Below are 20231 nucleotides of genomic sequence, written 5' to 3'. Positions count from 1 at the left end.
ACTTCTGCAAACTCGGTCTCTCCCTTGTCAAAAGCTCTTTTTTCCCTACAAGAAATTATGGATTCAGTGCTTACTCATCTTGGTCACATTTTAGCAAATTCAGATGACACTCTCGATGTACAAATAGGTATTCTCAAATTCCTAGTAGAAGAAAAAAAGAAAAAAGACATAACTAACGTACTGTCTAAACAACACGAAACAGACAATATACCTCATCTGAAAGACGATCAAAAAAACGGAACCTTATCTCCAAAAAAAACGAGAAATAAGTTCACAAACTACTGAAGTCATAATAATAGAGCCAAAAACCAAGGAAAAAAGGAAAAACAAAAAATATCCTGTCACCTATTCCCTTAAAAGACTATTTAGAGAAGACCTTAAAAATGTTAAGCATATTGACTCAGTCTCAATTGCTTGTGACAAAAATGTGGAGATAACTAGTGTTCTCACTGAACAGGAATCTAACCAAATTGAGAAGTCTATAAGCTCTAATGACTTGTCAGAAGCCAGGGGAAAGAAAAAGAGAAGAAGGCCATTAAGAAGAATTCAAAGGAAAAAAGGGCGTAAGCTTAAATTTCAAAAATCTCCTCTCTCCAACAATTCCGTGGAATCTTTAGTTATTCAAACAACACCGATGGTGAAATCTTTGAATCCTAAAGCAGAAGAATATCGTCCGGCCCCAATAATAAAATCACCATGGCCAAAGAATAATGTCACTAAAGATCTACAAGATGACAAATTCCACCTATGGGAAGGAACACCCTCAAAGCATGTAATAATCGAAGAACTCTTTCCTACAGACAATATGCCATTCAATCGAGGCAGAATAATTCATCTCTTACAACAAATACCTTCTCTCCAATCCCTTACAAGTAATGAAATAGACTTGGTGTCCTTCCCAAACAAAGACAATGATAAACTTGCACACGTTTCATTTCTATCTGCAGTACTCCCAGGAATAATAATTAGAGAGAAGGAAGTCCTACATAAGAATGGCTATGACGTGATTTTAACATCTGAACCCAGAAGAAGTATCCAAAATAATAGAACAACTGGATTATTTGACCAAAGAAATGTTAATTTCAAAACCAAATGGGGAGACTCTGCACTAAATGTTAAGGGAAAAGATACACTAAAAGTCTTAGTAAGTCAAGGAGAAAGGACAGTATGGTCCCATGAGACAGATCGAAGCAATGTTGGGAGATCAACAATATCTTGGGCATGGTTATCGGAGACCTTAAACTGTAAAAAAACGGATAAACCTCAACAACATTTGGTTTAGCAAAGGTTTGACGATAACGACATGGAATTTGGCTGGTAAGACTGCGAACAAAATAATAGAAGCAACAAAAAACCATCCGGATATTCTTGCCTTACAAGAAACATGGTCAACCGTTCCCTTTTCTCAAAAAGGATACTACATATACGAAATTCCCGCAAAAAAATCTAATAGGGGCCATGCAAAGGGAGGTCTGGCTATTCTATTACGCGAAGAATATTCATGGTCCCAAGAAATAATAGATACAAACTCTGATTATCTGCAATGTATTAAGGTATCATTTAAAACTCAATCATCCCCCGTCTTGAACAAAATACTGCTTTTTAACATCTATGCTCCTCCCAGTAACAAATATGATACCTTATTTGATCAATTAATGGAAACTATTATCCACATATTAGATGATCTACTTTATATGCCATACATTATAATGGGTGATTTGAACGGCAAAATTTCAAATAGTGAAATAGAGAAATGGGCTAAACTTTTTAAAGAGGAATCATACGAAATGTCACTCCCACAACTCCCTAAGGGAGCAAAATCTGACAAGAGAGGAAGACTATTACTATCACTTCTCCCCAGTATAAACGGGATAATCCTAAACGGAAATACTAAAGGTGATAAACCTGCATCATACACTAGACAAGGAAATGGTTCGTCTTCTACTATAGACTATTTCATTTGTGGGATTAATGAAAAGGATCAAATCAATCAACTCACTATTCATTTCACAGAAGAGAGCGATCACGCTCTCCTACATCTAACAACCTTTTGGACGGCAGCTACTATCTTCACCGACCAGCCAATATTTCAAAAAACCAAAACTGAAGTGAACACAGCCCAGCGCCGGATCTATTGGTCCTCAGAAAACTTGGACTACCTAAAAATTGTAATTGCCCACACCCAACTGTTGACTACCATCTACTCAGATGACCTTATAAAGAACTTTGAAAATATCATTTATAAACTTAAGAATGCGCTTCAAAACAAAATACAACAGGAAAGACACGCGAAAAGTAAAAACACCAATAAGAACAAAAATTGGAATCAACCAACAGTAAAAAAGCTTAATAGACTGATCAGAGCCCAGTATCAGAACTTCTCTATGGCGAATAAAGTGGAAATTAACAAACTTAAGAATCAAATACGAAGAGAGAAAACAAAAAAGAAAAAACAAGCTCAGGACTCTAACTGGGTTGATATCCAATTAGCAGCCAAACAACACAATCAGCGTAAATACTGGTCTCTGATTGCAAAAATGACTGGATCTACTAAGAAGTTGGAAGCAATCCCGGTATCAGAGGAGGACTGGAATATCTATTTGAGCGACTTATATAAAGCTAATTCATCTATCACGGAAAGAGAGGTTCTAGTTTATGAAATGGATAGAGAAGACACCAACATCATCAAGACATCTGCAGTTTCTATTGCCATGAACATTAAAAAGGCAAGAAGTACGGGTGCGTCTGGCCCAGACCAGATTCCTATCAAGGTCTACCAAGCTCATCCCAAGGAATGGAGCATGGCGCTCTTACCTCTGTTCAATTACATCTTTATAACTGGAAAAATACCGAAATCCTGGCAGGGAAGTACAATCATTCCCATGTACAAAAAAGGAAACAGAAACACAGCTGGAAATTATAGACAAATAGCGCTGATGGACGCTGATGGAAAAATCTTTGCAGCTGAAGTACTGGACAGATTAAAAACTTGGGCATTTACCCTGGGCTTAATACCCATGTTTCAGGCTGGATTTCGACCTAATCACTCAGTTACTGACAACATAGCAATCTTCCAGACCATCTTAGATAAGTATGTAGTAGGGAAATCACATCCCATATACGCAGCATTCATCGACTATTCCACTGCTTTCGATAGAGTGGATAGACCGACCCTGTGGAAAAAATTAAGAATGATGGGAATCCCTGAACTACTACTACAAGTAATTGTGAATCTCCACAGTAACACATGGTGCCGTGTGCAAATGGGAAGCGAGAAGGGCTTGTCTAAGCCAATACGTACGTCTAATGGCCTTAAACAAGGATGTCTCTTAGCTCCGATTTTATGTTCCTTGTACTTAAGCGACCTACCATTTCAACTGCAACAAGGGTTATGTACGCCTCCGAAGATTGCCACTCAACACATACGCGCTTTGTTATATGCGGATGACATTGTAATGTTTGATTTGACACCTTTCGGACTCCAATGCCTCCTTGATATTCTTCATAAATATTCCAAAGAAAACTTTCTAGCTCCTAATATAAATAAAACTAAAGTGGTTGCATTCACAAAAAAGAAAAAAGGTGTCAAATATAGCTGGAAGTTGGGTGGAGAGAGATTAGAGCAGGTAGAAGAATACACCTACCTAGGCAGGATTTTTTCATACAATATGAATAACATTAAACATATTAATCATCTAAAAAGGTAATGTGATTTACATGCTGGGGCCTTGTCGAGACTGTACTCGGCTACTGGAAATAGGCATTTTTCTGCACTCATAAAAGTTTACAGAGCAAAGATCCCTCCAGTTTTGTCGTACGCCTCTGAATACATCCCCATAAAGCAATGAACCTACATGGACTTAAAAGAAGGTAAAACACTGAAGAAATTACTGAAAGTCTCGACATCTACACCAGTACAGGCACTAAGACTGGAATTTTCAATTACCAGCGCATATGCTACAGCTGTAGCAAACATCATTAGGTGGGCCTACAACCTTCTCCACTCTAAAGAAGGAACTTTACGATGCCTGTTAAAAAAGGAGACATTTGATAATGATACCTCCCATTTTATCTTTTTCAGTAATGTGACAAAGGCTTTTCTATTAGCAAAAATCAGTGTAGAAATTTTGCTATCCTGGTCACCTGCACAACTCAAACTATTTTAAAAAAATTTTACTCCCAAGCTACGTTTTGAGCTTGACCACTTACACTGCACCAATTTATCTGTGTATAAACCATATGCTAAGTCTTTAGAATATAAGCACGAACAACCTTACTTAGACTATTCTCTTACTCACGGTGCGAGGCGGTCAATTACGATGTTGCGTTTGGGTATATTACCCGTGCTAACCTTCACCTCAACTTGGAGACCAGACAGTTCTCCGCTATGTTCTCTTTGCCAGGGGGGTAACCAGGATCTAGAGCATCTTTTATTTATATGCCCAAATGCTAAAGTTGTAAATGCACGGTTAACATGCCTTGTCCCCATCTATCGGACATGTAGGATTGTCACTGTTAAAGACCTGTTATCAATATGCAAAAGGCCGCCGAACGAATTTGTCTGTTATAAAATTTATAAATTTTTAAAAGTCTCATTGAAAATGTATTGAACTGAATAATTAACTGTATGCAATTTTTAAAATTTGTGGTCCTCAATCGAGTACCAAAACAAATAAAAAAAATTTGACTTGACTTTTTTGACTTAAACTCTGCAGTTTTAAGAAGGGACATAACTCCCTTTCACACTGAAAAATAGGGTCTTAACAAAAAAAACCTCCTCAACTGACAAGAAAAAATTTGGGAGGGAGCCTCAGATCCACATATAAAGGCACAGGAAGAAAGGAATGGGCATCAGCACACAGAGGATGGTGCTTAAATGTGGCCCCATTAGTCCCTTCCACAGTAAAACAAGGTATGTGCTAAGCCACAGAATGCCACGTACCAGCATGCAGCAGCAATGCTGTTTAGATCTTCTGGATACGGTCTAGAGCTTGGGGATACTCTAGAGAATCAGGGGTTAGAGTTATCCATTAGACATGAAAAATTATAGTTGCAACCTTTTTTCATGCAACAAAGAAATACATTCAGGTCAATATCAATAGAATACAGAAAATATAAATATGGATAGACTCAGATGGAAACAGAAAATATTTAAACACCACCAAACCTGTAGGCCCTGGTTCTAAGTTATATTGAATGGGGTGGGGTGTTTCCCACAACTGATACATATTATTTCCCTTCGGTGAGGCATTTAGTGGGAGTGGTAAAAACCTACTATTGCAAATGTTCAACTTCCAAATGAGGAATATCACACAGAATCAAAATGTAGCCCTGTAAATTCTATGGGGTTTCCCCCCACTTTCCAGACCTTTTCACCATATACATTTCAGCAGGTTTCATCTGCCAGAATCTGTGAGGGGAAACTGTGAGGTTGGGACTACTATCCCACACTTTGTAATTCCAATCCCCGTACAAACTTATTTTTTCACAGAGATTGGAACTTGGTCCTGGACTCGTAATCATATTTGATGGTGGACGGAGCAGTAGTCAGATGATCTGCTGGAGAATAACCTTGGTCTCTATTTCCCTTGCATGGAGAGTGCCATCTATATTGTTTTGAACACCATATTAGGACCAGCAGTGCTAAAAAATATTATATTCCAAGTTATCTTCATTTAACAAAATTACAATGTCGGTTGGACATTCGATCATTTGTAAAAGTTTAACAAACGTGTTGTAATGTATTTAGTGTCAACGCTTAGACAACTCCCTTTGATCTTTTAGCTTTGTCTGCTTGTCCACCCATAGAGTCCACTTTACTTCGATGCCCAACTTCCTCTCTCAGCCCAAGTACCCAGCTTTTTGGTCTGTAGGAGCACTTATAAATTCATGTAGGTGGAAACTACAATTTCAAATTTTGGAAAATTCGGACTTTTAGAATTTAAAAAATCAAAAGTATAAATAATGTGATGGCCAGGTATACTATTTACAAGAGTGGAGTTACAGCGAATTAGCACATGTTTAATTGAATATTACAGGAGAAAGACAAAAAGCTAAGCTAAATGTGCTAAAAGTGACAGTTTCAAGAATGTGTTTAAGTGTGAACGTACACCCTAAGCCTAGATTTAAAAAGTCAAATTACGCTCTCAGAACATATTTTCCCAATTTGTAAAACACTGCCCAGGAGTTAAAAAACTGAGCAGTTGTTTATTTAAAAGCTTTCTGCCACACAATAATAACAATTGTCAAATCTGTTCAAAGACACTTTATACCCATAGTATGGCCTGTGAAATCTAATCATGCCCCAGCATGTGATGAATCTGAATATGTTTCTTCGCCTGAAACATTAACTAAGGTCCACAAAATGGAATGCCCTTTGTGTATGTTAGCTTGAGGTTGGCCCAATAGATAAATGTTAAGCTCATGGGAGATCTGCATTGCACAGTTTGTATACCATTGCTTTAGATGATCACTCATGGATTTAGCCACCCAGGTGTGGAAGCCCAGGGGCTTTTTAAATATGCTCCTCCTTGTTGTATGATGGATCTCTTAATTCACCTCAACCAATTCATGGCAAAAGGTCATCAACACTTTATAAGTTCCACTTCTCTCTTCTCAAGAATGTTGACAATGGTTGTGTAGTTTAAAGCAGCATATTTATGTTTGGGCACAATTATTCTTATTTATATACAATAATATCTGTAAATTCACTTGCTACCATGTAAGTGCCTATCTTGAAGTTCTGAAAAAGTTCTATGGACTAATGAACAGGGTTAAAAGGGAAGTGAGGTTCAGAAATGAGCGATGCCATGATTAACCCTGATCCGGGTTGTAATATGGGGATCGTGGTGTTTGTATTTCTTTTAATATCAATATAGGATGACATTTGAATAAAAGATTTGAAGGATTTATATCCACACTCTGTCAGCCAGTAATTTATTTGATTTAGAAATTGAAAAGAGGGTTATTCAGCAGAGGCTAATAATGGGACAACCGCCACACGCCAATGGATACCCCATCCTCCCTCCTCATAGATCCCCATTTGCATTTAGAGTTGGGAGGAGCTGCTTAGTTGATGAAGAAGGAATCGCAGCCAGATCAGCAGTTGAAAACATTCTGTCAGCAGGCCAGTCGCTATACGACTGTCATCCTCCTCGCATCAGAAGTAGGGGTGGGCGGTAAACTACGCTCCCCCGCCGAGTTTTGCCCATTCTGTGCTACGCCTGGAGCGCGGAGTTCCAGAAAAACTTTGCCAACAGATGTGTGGCGGAGTTTTCATTGAGCATAGCTCACCAACATTACGTTGGTGAGAGCAAGAGACAAAATTGAGGTCTAGGATAAGTTGCGGCGTGATTTCTCAATGCAGGATGGTGTAGAAAATCTACTTGAGTGTCAGAAAGAAGCAACCTCCTCTGGTGTGCCGCGTATTGCCGTTCTTGCTGATTTTACAGCTTCCAGTGCTAAAAATCAATACTAGCAGCATGACACAATGAAATTCTGCAGCTCGTAGAACTCCACAGATTCTCACAGTTTTTATGGACCTACAAGAATTCCACAGAGAGAAACTGGGTGAATTCCTTCCACCCCTAATCGGAAGTCAAGCCCTTTTTAGAGTAGGGCTCCAGAGGCTTATTTTTTCTGCTCGGGATGTCCATGCAAACCAGAGCAATCTGCAGCAGGAAGCAATACTGTCCCTCACGAAGGGAAAGAAAACATTAATTGCTCTATTTTTCAGAAACATTCTTGGTTTCACGGTTTGGCTCTAAATAAAGGACTTTGTTTCTGTGAAACTGCTCCTGGTGTGTTGCAGGGCATTTGGGTAGATCCCAAATTATCTTATGATGGCCACATTCATAGATTAGTGGGGAAATGCTTCGGGGTATTAAAGACTCTTAATCGTACCCTGGACCTACTACCCTTAGAGGCTAGACGAACCATGACCCAAGCTTTAGTGACCTCCCGTATAGACTACGGCAATGTGCTATTCCTAGGAACCACTGAAAAAAATATCAGGCGACTGCAGGTACTTCAAAATACCGCAGCACGACTGGTCCTGAGACTACCCAAAAGAGCAGCATCCAAACCAACTCTGGCTGCTCTACATTGGCTACCCATAAAAAAAGGATCCTATTCAAAGCGCTCTTAATGTGCTATAGGATCATATCGCACAAAGCCCCATTTCTATCTGGCGGACCTAGCCCTCGCCTATGAGCCAAGCAGAACACTTCGCTCTAGGGAACTGGCCTACTTAAAATCCCTCGCGTAAAAAAAGCCAGAATGGGAGGCCGATCTTTCAGAGTGCTAGCTGCTAACAAATGGAATTCCCTTCCAGCGAACATCAGGCTAGCAGACACTGAAACTAAGTTCAGAAAACTTTTAAAGACCTTCCTGTACGCCCTATAGATTATGTCTCTTGGTCACGGTTATGTCTCTCTCTCCACAGCGCAGGGACACGCCGAGATGGCGTCACCAGGCGCTCTACAAACTCCTTTATTATTATTATTATTAGGAAGCAATTTTAGCAAAATCTTGCCAAGCATGTTGCAGATGGATTGTCAGAAGTGGGATCTTCCTTTACCCCAGCAGTCTGGTGGCCCACTCTACAAAAGCTAAGTGACTCCTTATTTATTTGAATGTACCACTCTTAACAACACATTGTCATTCCAACTTAAAACTGATGGATTATGGGGGAGGCTAGGTATCTTATTGGTAAGGCAAAAGTCCTGTATCCCAAGATCTACTCTAAAATCATACTTCTTAAATCCCTAGGCAAATCTACGTTCCTGCTTTCTATTGTAATTTACATGTGCTAGTGATTCTAATTCATGCACAACAGTGCTGCTTCTCTAAGAGCATATGTTCAGGGTTCTACACTTGCATATTTTCCTTACTAACAAACCTGCTTCTTCTCCATCACACTTGTGCTTTCGCTGAGTTAGCAGTCATGCAAATTGGATGCATAGCTCAGTGTGTTGATAAATTTAATCTGTACAACCTGTGGTACAGGTCATTAGATCCTCATTAGTTGACTCAGCCATTATTGTTTCTCAGGTTAATACAATTCCAACAATTAGGTTGGGTAATCATCACACTTCTTAAGTACAGGTCTGCTAATCTCCAAGGCATTGATACCAAGTGCTATATAAAATCGCAATTTTATTTTACTTTCCCTTGAAATACTTGACATATAGTGGAGAAATGTGGCTCAACTGTTAGAGGCGGCAGACCGGGAGGCAGAGGTTGGCCCGGGACCAGGGTTCAATTCCCGACGCTGCCGGGTGCAGGACCAATGTCAGTGGGACCGATAAATCTCGCCTCTGTGCCACTCTAACCATGGGGTCCCACGCTGCAACTCTGGGAAATAGCTTTCTTAATCTCCACTCCGGACCCATCACTGCCGGGGATGCCTGGCTGCACCTTGGGGATGCCCAGTAAAGGGACCATCTCACAGGGAAAGCCAGGACGGGTTCCCCAGTGGTACAGCACTGGGACGCCCCAGGGTAACCACGCGCTCTTTAAATCCAACATTCATATAGCCACTCATTCTTGTGACAATTCAAACTTAGCTCAAGTGCATTAGCGCACCTTACAACAAAAGCATACATCGCTACACATAGCCCCCTTTTTGTTAGGCACTGGAAGATTAAGTGATTTGTCCACAATCACAGGATGTTGAGCCCAGGCTGGTATTCATACCTGGTTCCCCATGTAACAAAGTCAGCAGCTCTAGCTACTAGGCCACATCACTTGCCATGTACCTCCTCTACCCATAACATTGATAGTCAACACCTACAGACAAGGAGAAATATGAGCTAGTGTGTAAGTTATCTTTGAAATCAAGAGAATCGCGACCCAAAAACAAGTTGACGTTCTTGATGCAAGATTTATTTCGAAATGCGGGAAATATCTATTTGAAAACTGCTGACTTTGCAGCTCTCAGTCACAATGTATCGCCTAGCGCAAACCGTTAAGAAATTTGGGCCTTTACATTTTTCTAGAACTTCAATTAAGTTCAAACTCTCCATCTTGGAGCTCTCCAAATTACACATCTACAGGACCTCGAACAACCTTCCTGAGTTGCACCTAACACACTCAAGTGGCACTTTTAATAAATCATGTAATTTATGCCAAGAACGGCCGATGCAGTCTTGACTTTCTTCTACGTTTTCTCCTTTTCCCACTTTTACAAAAGGAAGCAGGACTCAATTCTCTACGCCCTATCACAACTTGTACCTCATGCATATGTGTGATACTCGTGTTTTAGAGACACCACCCCTATTATTTGCGATCTTCACTTAATGGTACCACCAGTGCCATTACACCTTTTGCCGATTGTAGTCTACCCACTGAGCACTATAGTTTCGACATTCTATGTATATGACTATGTGGCGAAGTCGCCTATTTGACTCTCTTTTTCCTATATGTTTTGTCTTTGTCTTCAATGTTGTCGGTACAGGCATCTATGAGAAGGGAATTCCCTCTCACACTTAGATAAACACCTTAGTAAGTGTAACACATAGCCTGGATTACACTCCTTTTTAACCTGCACTACACTATGTTTTAAAAAGGTCCTGAGGAAAGCCAGATTTAATTTAAGGCACTGGCTGAAACATGTCGACCAACTGATGGATGTAGGGGGTAGCAACTCGCCTCCCTAAACATCCCTAGCCTTATTTTAACCGCCGACGGAAGCCCAGTTATTAAAATTTAATTTACCCTCGGGTTCTGGGACCCTCGCCAAGCCGTTTTAATTCACACTTCACCTTTCACATCACACTGCACTCTCAGTAATATACCAGTTCCGCTGTAATCAGGCGTCACAGCACACCCGGAACACATTAGGTGTCACTGGGTGGGCCCGATGATGAAGCATGCCACCAACTAGGTTGGTGGTTGAGGGCTTCATGAACTCACCAACGAGGTGAGGTGCCCATGACAAGTCTAACTAGAGTCCTAACAATATTGGTCATATTTAAGCTAGTCTCTCTTGATAACACATATCAATTCTCTACTTACCTGGCAGTGGTATGTTCCGCTGTACAAGGGGCCCCTGAATGGGCTGGTTCAAGTCTTTGTTCACTGCAATGAATGCTGTGAGTGAACAGATAACTCCCGACTGCAGACTTGTCTCCAGAATTCTTTTCTTCACATCTTTGTCATCACTATTGGTTCCTGTCTCCAAATCACGAATCATATTCTTTGCTGCTAGACGGTGAATGGGGAGTCTAGGAAGAGAATAAAACTAGAATTACTGGTTCATTAAGGTTTTTTTTCCTATTTAAATCTTTTTATTGATTTTTTTACTTAAAGCTCATGGGACATTAAATAGTAGAGTGTTCAACAGCATCATATCACTTGTGCATCCCCTTCTAAAGTCCAAATATCCAACCTACTCAACTTTAACTGACCCCAAGCCAATGAATCCCCTCAAGTATGCAATAGCCTATGGGAGGGTTTGAGTATTGGGCAGGAGATCTATGACATTGGTGAAGCATGAAAGAGGGCCCCCTGCCATCCCATCCTATGGCTGTACCCATCCCAGATCTCTCGCCAGCTCCCAATGTTGCCCCACTACCCCATCCCAGGAGTCTGGTGTATTTATGTTGTCTCCTTCCCACGATTTCAAAGCTGGCGACCACCTCCTGCCAAAGTTCAGCTGTCTTCTTTCGAAGTCACCTATACTGGTTCATTAAGGTTAAACTAAAAATATGTCTACTTGCCTAAAGTAGTATATTATGATAAGCTCTTCAGGGGTCAGTGATAATGCATTCTCCTTGCTTCATGTGATTCATTCTTCCTCTTTAAGTATGGTTTTTGCTTCTGCCTTCTTACTTGCTGGTAGGTACTCGCTAAATGTTTGAAGACTGTGTAGAATGCAATGGGTGACAAGAGTGGCCATGGAAGTGGTCTCCCCAATTGCAGCCAACTGTTTTCTGATTTAATTACAAAATCCTAAGCTATTGCAGTTATCTAGTTAGTCTGTGGAACCAAAGACCAGGGGTAAAAAGACAAAGATGTTGTGCCACCAACCCTCCTGTGCCTGAGATTCACAAGTATGGACTAGTATCACAATTGCTGCAGACCTGTCAGAGCCTGTGTAAAATACTTTTGATATATACAATTAAATATCAGGAAAATGTTAGCACAGTTGGATATCAGAAATGAAAACGGGAAAGTATATACCCTATATTATATTAAGTGCTAAAAAGTGCCTGCAGTTGAATTTCTGACACTATGCTAAACGGATATTAATAATAGAAACCTGAAAAAAAATCTAATTTTGTATTGAAGGCTAATAAGGCCTTCTCCTTCAATTTCTGTTAATATGACAGAAAGACATCAAATCACGTCATAATTTTGTGAATGCACCCTTTGTAGAGTCGGTGTTAGTCCATAGGCAGGGCCCTCAGGTGACCGGCATAGTGACACTTAGAAGTGAAAAGTCCTTGTGTGAGAATCTGAAACTTGGAGTTCTTATACACTATTTATCTTAGAAATGGGAGTATTTCTTGTACCTCCATTCCCAGACATCAGGTCAGGAGATTTCAAGGTGTACTTGTGTGAGGTAATGCAAAAATAATGAATGGACTGTACATGCGATTATCGGAGTGGCTGGCGTTCATATACTATTGTTCAAATAATATTGCTGAATAAAGTCAAAATCAAACATCAATTAAATGTATATTCACAATCTGTACACACACAATTCAAAATACTCATGATCCAACAACAGTGTCAGATCATCATCAGATCAGAAAATGCTTTATTCGATTTTAAGAATTAATAAAATCATAAAAGCAGAAAATTAAAAATATCAATTCATTAAATATATACATTTAAAAGTGCATTAAACTAAGCAATAAGCTATCAATTTATACTTTTTCTCTTTCTCAGTATGCTTTTTAAAAAAACAGACATGATTCCAACACAATACACATTGCTCAGTAATTGAAGAAATAAAAAGGCCGGACGGCATTGCCGCCATTTACCCTTCTTTAAAAATTGAATAATCCATCTGGCCCGTTCATTTACATAGAATATACAGAAAAGAGTCACGTGCATAGTCGTTTGATTTGATAAATTATCGCACGGACAAAGACAAAGCAGTCTGGACCAGTCATTCACTGTTGGAAATGAAACCAGACGATGAAAACAATCGAACCTAGTCAAGATGTATCTATCGTAACCTCCTTGACACCATACTAAATAAGGTTGAATGGAGTTACAGACCAGGGTAAGTTGATGCTGGATCACAGTTTTTTTTGTTAAACTCCAACCCCATTCTTAGAATCTCGAAGTGGTTCAGACACACAGCTTTAAGGTCTTTTCTAGATACTGAATGTAAGGAATCAGGGTTAACATAAAACTCAGGTCTCCCAAAATCGTTAGATAATTTCCTGATGTCATGTAGCCAAGGAATTTTTCTAGCTTGGTCCAGGCCCATAGAGTCTCTAATAATATCTCAGTTTAACCCAAGATTGGGTCTGGTCCAGGCTCTATGCCAAAGTAGCATAGGTTGCATTTTAATCACATCGGTAATGTGATGGATCCCTTGTTCACTGTGACAATTAAAAACAGCTGCACTCTGAGGAAGAGCTAGTATAAATCTAAGAAAAGCATTTTCTACCACCTGAATTGGTGTAACATCATAAAACCCCCAGACCCCTGCCCCGTATGTGGCAATGCTTATACACTTGGCCTGGTAGATTTTCAATACGATCTCCAACGGCCTGCTACACATTTTTTTTTAAATAACATCACAGCCGCTGTCGACCTTTTAAATAAAAGATCCCTACTCTTTACGGCAGCGCTCCAAGAACCAGTATCCTCTAGCAAAATGCCAAGGTAGGAGAACATATTAGTTGGTTCAATTTTATTGGTCCCAGCTACAAGTGTACAACAGTTGTTCCTGCCCTTACCACAAGACATAACAAAGGTTTTCTTCACGTTGAGCCTCAGTCCCATATTGCCCATGAAGTCAATGCAAGTAGTAAGGGCCCTCTGAAGTCCAAGCTGGGTTCTGGCCATTAAAACCGCGTCATTCGCGTAAAGAAGGAAGACAACCTGCTTGTTGTTGACTTGCAGGGAATCACTCACGCTGGCCCCCAATTCCTCCTCCAAAGCGTTGGTATATAATGAGAAGAGGAACGTCGCCAATACGCAGCCTTGTCTCACTCCCTTCTCGACGCAGAAAGACCTGGTCCACTCCCCCTTTAGACCATACCTCACCTTAGCTGATGCCCCCGCGTATAGCTGTCTCAGAAATAACACCAGAAACTGGTCAACCTTAAGCCCTTCTAAAATCTGCCAAAGCAGACTATGATTGACACAGTCAAAGGCGGCGGTAAGATCTACAAATACCACCAATAATTTTCCCGGCTTAGCCTGGGTATATTTCCCATGTAAAATTGAAAAGTTTAAAACCTGCTCAACAGTACCCCTTCCCTCCCTAAACCCATATTGTACAGGGCTTAAGATGTTATTATCTTCAGTCCACTCTTGCAGTCTATTCTAGATGACACTTCCTGCAATTTTCATAAAAGAATCAAGGAGGGATATTGGTATGTAACAAGCAGGATTTTCCCGGTCCCCTTTTTAGAAAATAGGTATTATTATGGACTCTGACCAGGATTTAATAAAACCCTAGCACAGCTGGCTTCGAGGGCTCGAGTTAGAAGTGGGGACCATAGCTCAGCCGTGAATTTATACAAATCAATCGGAGTCCCATCGGGTCCCGGGGTCTTTCCGCATTTACTCTCTTTTACTGCCACCATTACTTCATCATGTGTAAAATTAATGTTTATCAGTGAAAAGTGAACACACTCGCCCAGTAGTGTTGCCTCATTGGGTTTTGAAGTATGATTGTCCCCGTTACCATAAACCAAAGAAAAGGAATATGCTACTTACCAGTATGCATCTGTTCTTGGCATGTAGGGCTGTTGATATTCATATCTGTGCATAGATCGCCGCCTAGTGTTGGGTCCGGATGATTGCACATTGTTGTCCTGGAAGAGTCTTCGAAGTATCACGAGATAGGTGGCTCCTCCCCTGGACTACAGTGCGCATGGGCATCCTCTCCATCCTCAGATTGTTTTTCGCCATTGTGGCAGAGATGGAGTGTAATACAGTAAGAGATGACCATGCCTGAGAATTATGTTGAGTGCTACAGCTGCGACAGGCACCGGGGGGGGAGGGTGGGCGATATGATTGTCAGCAGCCCTACATGCCATGAACAGATGCATACTGGTAAGTAGCATATTCCGTTCGAGGCATGTGGGCTGCTGAATTCATATCTGTGCATAGAATAAATAGCAGTTACCTCCCTATCGGCGGTTGCCCGTGCCAGCTGCAGCAGTCTGAAAGAGAGTTCTGAGAACAGCCTGTCCTACAGCAGCTTGCTGCTTGGAGTGCACATCTACGCAGTAGTGTTTGGTAAATGTATGTATGGTGGTCCATGTGGCTGCTCTACATATATCCTCTAGAGGAATGTTACCTAGGAAAGCCATGGATGCCATTAGCTTGCGTGTGGAATGCGCTCTTGGGGGAACTGTTAAAGTGCGTTTAGCCTTTTGATAACAGATTTGAATGCATTTAACTATCCACCTGGCTATACCTGATTTGGAAATGTCATGTGCTTATCTAGGTTCCTGATCGATACTGTGACCTTATGCCCCTATTCGGCTATAAAGCCCTTTATTCCCTATATTGGCATAACCGTTCAAGTGCGATTTTCTGAAAAGTCATCTCTGGCCTCACACGAGCAGAGCCACAGAGCCACATTCCAGCATGACTCTCTGCTACTTCCTTTGCGACCAATTAGTGCAATGACAGAGCAGCAGTCACTATCTGATATTCCTAGATAACACTCCGAGTTCTTCAACAAGATAAAAACTTAGCAAACCTGGAAATCCCCGCTTGCTATGTTTTGATTAGTAATAGAACTCTAATGAGCAACTGATAACTGCCACTTCCTAGTGACATCTTTAATTGACGTCTTATGTCCAGCAAACTTGCGTCAAACCCGGCACCTGTCAGGTATAAATATTACCAACGTTGCCTTAAGCAATGAGCGTTGCCTGTTGCTGATGCCAGCTGCCTGCATGACCCGTGTTGGTAAAAACTAGCACTCTGTCGCTGCAGCCTGCTATCCTGTGGTGGTGAAGCTACTGATTACCATTATCGCCGCTACAGCGCGAACTGTGGTTCAGTACGCTTGAGGAGCCGTGCAGCCGTCCTCTGCGAAGACATCCAGCCCAGCTGCCCGCGGACGCTGTCACCCCTCCTTCCTCCCGACGCGCTGAGAGAAGCCGCTGCCTTTCTCGTGCAGAGAAATCCAGTCCCGGCGCTTCCAGTTTACCCTCGCAGGTGACTGGGATATCGAGAGAGACCCCTGAAGGAGATACCAATCCTCCATCATTCTATTCAGAGGTATGGTGTTGACTAAACCCTTAGAAGAGAATTCTTGAAACAAACCTTGGCAAAACCAACTTAACTTAAGCTACTTACTTACTCCCCCTTCTCACGTGTTAGGCTTAGGTCAGGCACACTGGGGTAGGCTTAGTTAGAAGCACCAGTTGAGTATGTTAGCCTAATGTATATATGACTGTATATATGTTTTATTACTTTTAAACCATTGTATGGCTAAGAAACCATATCAATGCTTTTACAGTTCTATTTCGCAATTCTTATCTTACTGTACGTACTTTTTATAATAACAGTTATTGCAATTGTGGCAATACATTTCTCTTGTATGAGAAGAAAGACTGTTCAATAAATGTTAACCTTTATTGATACACGCCCGTCTCTCTATTCTCTACATATTGTGAAAGTAAACTGCACCAGACTGACTGAGTGAAATCTATGTCTATTGTTTCACACGACCCTAGAGATCGACTCTTGATCTGAGGAGCAAAGTTGTCATGTTGCACGGTTGTTGGAAAACTGAATCCCTTCTTGTCTGTGCCAGGGAAGCTGATCACTTCCTATGCAGAGAAGAAAGTTTCCAGTGACCTCTGAGCTAGTTGGTAACACAACCCAATTAAGTTTAGCATAGTCAGTGGAGGCCTGGAATATAGCCAGTTCCACGTCGATACTACTGTTTATGTTATTCCAATGCGCAGGGCCTAGTGGGAAACTAGGAACTACACTACATGGCGCCCAAACGTTTGGTAAGGCGATAAACTAACGCAAGGCTTGTAGAGTAACTCAGTCGTGCATATTTCACACCCCTTTCTCCCGTAAATACTCCAATAGACGTCTGGAGTGGGTGAAAGGTTAAAATCCGCCCGACCTTAGTAGGAAGAGATTCCTATGTAAAGCTCCGGTTTATTCAACGTTGAAGGATACAGTGTTCCAAAATATTGTGCATCTAATCTTTGTCTCCTTGGAGACCTACTCTGCAAACCTCGCATTTTTACAATGCCAGAAAACGGAACCTCTGGGGCCGCAGTAGATGAGACTCAGCAAGGTCCCGAACAAGCAGACCCGGATGCTATTATCATCCCGGTCCAGTTAAGAAGATCTATAACTTTAAAACTTATAGAACACGGACTGACACCTCAAGGTGGTACAGTAATTTTCGTGATAGAGGCTCACGAGTATCGGCAGACAGAGGTATTCTATTCATGGATAAACTTTCCAGCGGTAAACGCTATAACACAAGAGTTTCACTATTACAAAATAGAGGAACCTCCGGGAGAGTACGCTCCTTTCGAGGAGATTGAAATCCCACTTAAATTTCAAGAGCACCTGCTCTGGTTTAATGGCGCCCTAAAACACAATGATCACATTACCAGGCTCGGTCCACTAGGTAGACCAGGAGCCACGTGGCCGGTTCTAGCCAGCTACACACCACATCCTGACATTGCAAGAATGTCAAGAGAAGAGCTGTTAGCACAGCTAAACACATTAATAAAAATACATAGGCAATTAGTCCAATATGTAATACGGACTGCAACAGTCCAGCCAGCTGTTAATACACCACAGCTGACCCCTCATCAGGGGAACACAAATAAAATTACACCACAGAACATACAGTCATGTCTTGGTAAAACACCCGTAAAACGGGAACAAATTCCTTTCTGGTTAGCCCAGAAAATCACTCAAATAGAGGCAGTATTTCCTGATACTACCCCTATTGAGAAACACAGAATCTTGACCATCTGCCTTCCTATGGGAATCGCACCACACGTGGAGGACTGCGACACTTGGGGTACAGTCTTTGCTTCCATTTACACAAAAACACACGGTGTTCCGTCTATGGCGGTAATACCAGACGTGCTAAAACAGATTCAAAATGAATTCGGTCCAGAGCCCGCTTTAAATCTAGGTATGAAATTACTGAAAGACTTCAAGCAGGTCACGGCTATATTATTAGCCAACGTAAAAGGAGAAGCAGCATCTGTGGCGATTCGCCAGAAGTTGAGGGAAACAGATATAAAAGATCCTGTTGAGCTTGCAAAAATCATAGAAAAATGCTATGAAGAATTAGGTAGAGACAGCTTGGGTGGAAAACCAGTTAAACCCCAACTGCTCGAAAATCCTGAAAAATTATTTATTAAAAATAATTTAAACACTCCTAAAAAGAGCTGGGATGGAAATAAACAATCCACTCCCAAGGAAAAAGTTTTCCAGTCCAGAGGAAGGTCTCCTCGACGGAGGGAAAGAACTCCGACTCGAGAACGCCAGTCTCCCCAGAGGGAGCCCTCTGAGAAAAGATATAACCTTAGAAATAGGGATAATATAAAAAGACCTGATAGATATCAAAGTATTGATACACGTCCCTCTCGATCTCTTCCGCAGAATTCGGAAAGAAGAGGACGGTCAGACCCAGGAGAGCACACCAAGTCCAAAGACAAGGAACCTGCTCAAAATAAGAAATCTCAATTTCAGAAAAAGAAGGTAGCCAGTATTAGAGTAATCAACCATGCCGAGAATACTGAGGACACAGTTGAAAAACGGGGAGTGGGCATTGACAATGTTGGACAGTGCAGCAGAAATCAGTATAGCGCGCAAGAACTTGATGAGTCATCTGGAGACAGTGGACACGAATGAATACATTCAGGTTGAAACTGCCGACGCCAGACTTAGCGAGCCCCATAAAATATACGAAATAACATTGCGTATGGAGGGTGATAAGACTAGGAAAATTAAGGGTCTATTTTGGGATAAGCTCTCAAAAGGCTATGATATTCTGTTAGCTGAAAAAGATTGTCCCCCGGAGTTTGTCAGGGAGTGCCCTCGTGGCGAAGAGGTGATTATGCCTGCCTTCTCGAATCACATACCGATTCATAAAAAATACACATATGCAAGGAAATGGGCAGTAGCCCAGGCACCTGCATTGTATAAAAATCATGTAGGATGGGATGAGGATTCTCCTCCTCACAAAATCCAACTAAAAAGTGAACCAACTGCCCAACGGCAGTATCCCATAAAGCAAGAAGCTAAAAAACAGGTCAGGGAGATCTTAGATCAACTTGAATACCAGGGGGTGATTGAAACATGCACCTCTCAAATGAACAATCCTTTGTTTCCTGTCTCCAAGCCAGACAATTCATATCGTCTAGTTTTGGACTACAGACATCTTAATACATGTTGCAAAACCTTTGCAGTACAAAACTCGCATAGTGCAGCCCTAATGAATAACATAGTTAGGAAAAAATATAAAACAACATTAGACATTTCTAATGGTTTCTTTTGTCAAAACATTGCACCAGAAAGCAGATACTTGACCGCTTTCTCCGCATTTGGGTCAGAAAAAATTCTGTCGACTCCCACAGGGGTTCAAGAACAGCCCAGGACTATTCTCAGCTAGGGTAACAGAGTTACTACAAATCTATGATGATGAAGCATTATCTTACGTAGATGACATTTATCTCACAGATGATGACTTGGATACTCACTTGAAAAGAGTGAACACCATTATACTTGGGTTCGCAGCAGAGGGTTACAAATTCAACTTTAAAAAGTCCCGAATTGCCCATCTGACAGTACTATTTTTAGGGTACGAATTATCAAGTGAAGGGAAAAGCCTAGCGGACAACTTCTTAGAGAAGTGCGCTGTACTCCAAGCTCCAAAAATGCTGAAGAATTTACAATCAATACTAGGTTTTCTGAATTTCGGAAGAACTTACATTATAAATTACGCAGAGAGGGTTAAACCTCTCTACGAACTAATTAAACCTGATTTAAAACAAATCAATTGGACTCAAAAACACACAGAAATTTTGAGA

At 41.1% G+C, this 20231-nt stretch overlaps 1 protein-coding gene across 7 annotated transcripts in view; it reads right to left on the bottom strand.

Moving 5' to 3' along the window:
* LOC147683727 (von Willebrand factor A domain-containing protein 5A-like) overlaps nt 1–20231 on the bottom strand; it is a 326679-nt gene that overhangs the window by 133167 nt on the left and 173281 nt on the right. For all 7 annotated transcript variants that reach the window (XM_086944103.1, XM_086944100.1, XM_086944105.1 and 4 more), the window contains exon 14: nt 11017–11225. In XM_086944103.1, the coding sequence (XP_086800229.1) occupies nt 11017–11225 (209 nt within the window). The remainder of the gene's footprint in view (nt 1–11016; nt 11226–20231) is intronic.

This window comes from Lissotriton vulgaris, chromosome 11 (assembly GCF_964263255.1).
Source record: "Lissotriton vulgaris chromosome 11, aLisVul1.2, whole genome shotgun sequence".
Taxonomy (NCBI): domain Eukaryota; kingdom Metazoa; phylum Chordata; class Amphibia; order Caudata; family Salamandridae; genus Lissotriton; species Lissotriton vulgaris.
This window is presented reverse-complemented; position numbering and strand designations above follow the sequence as displayed.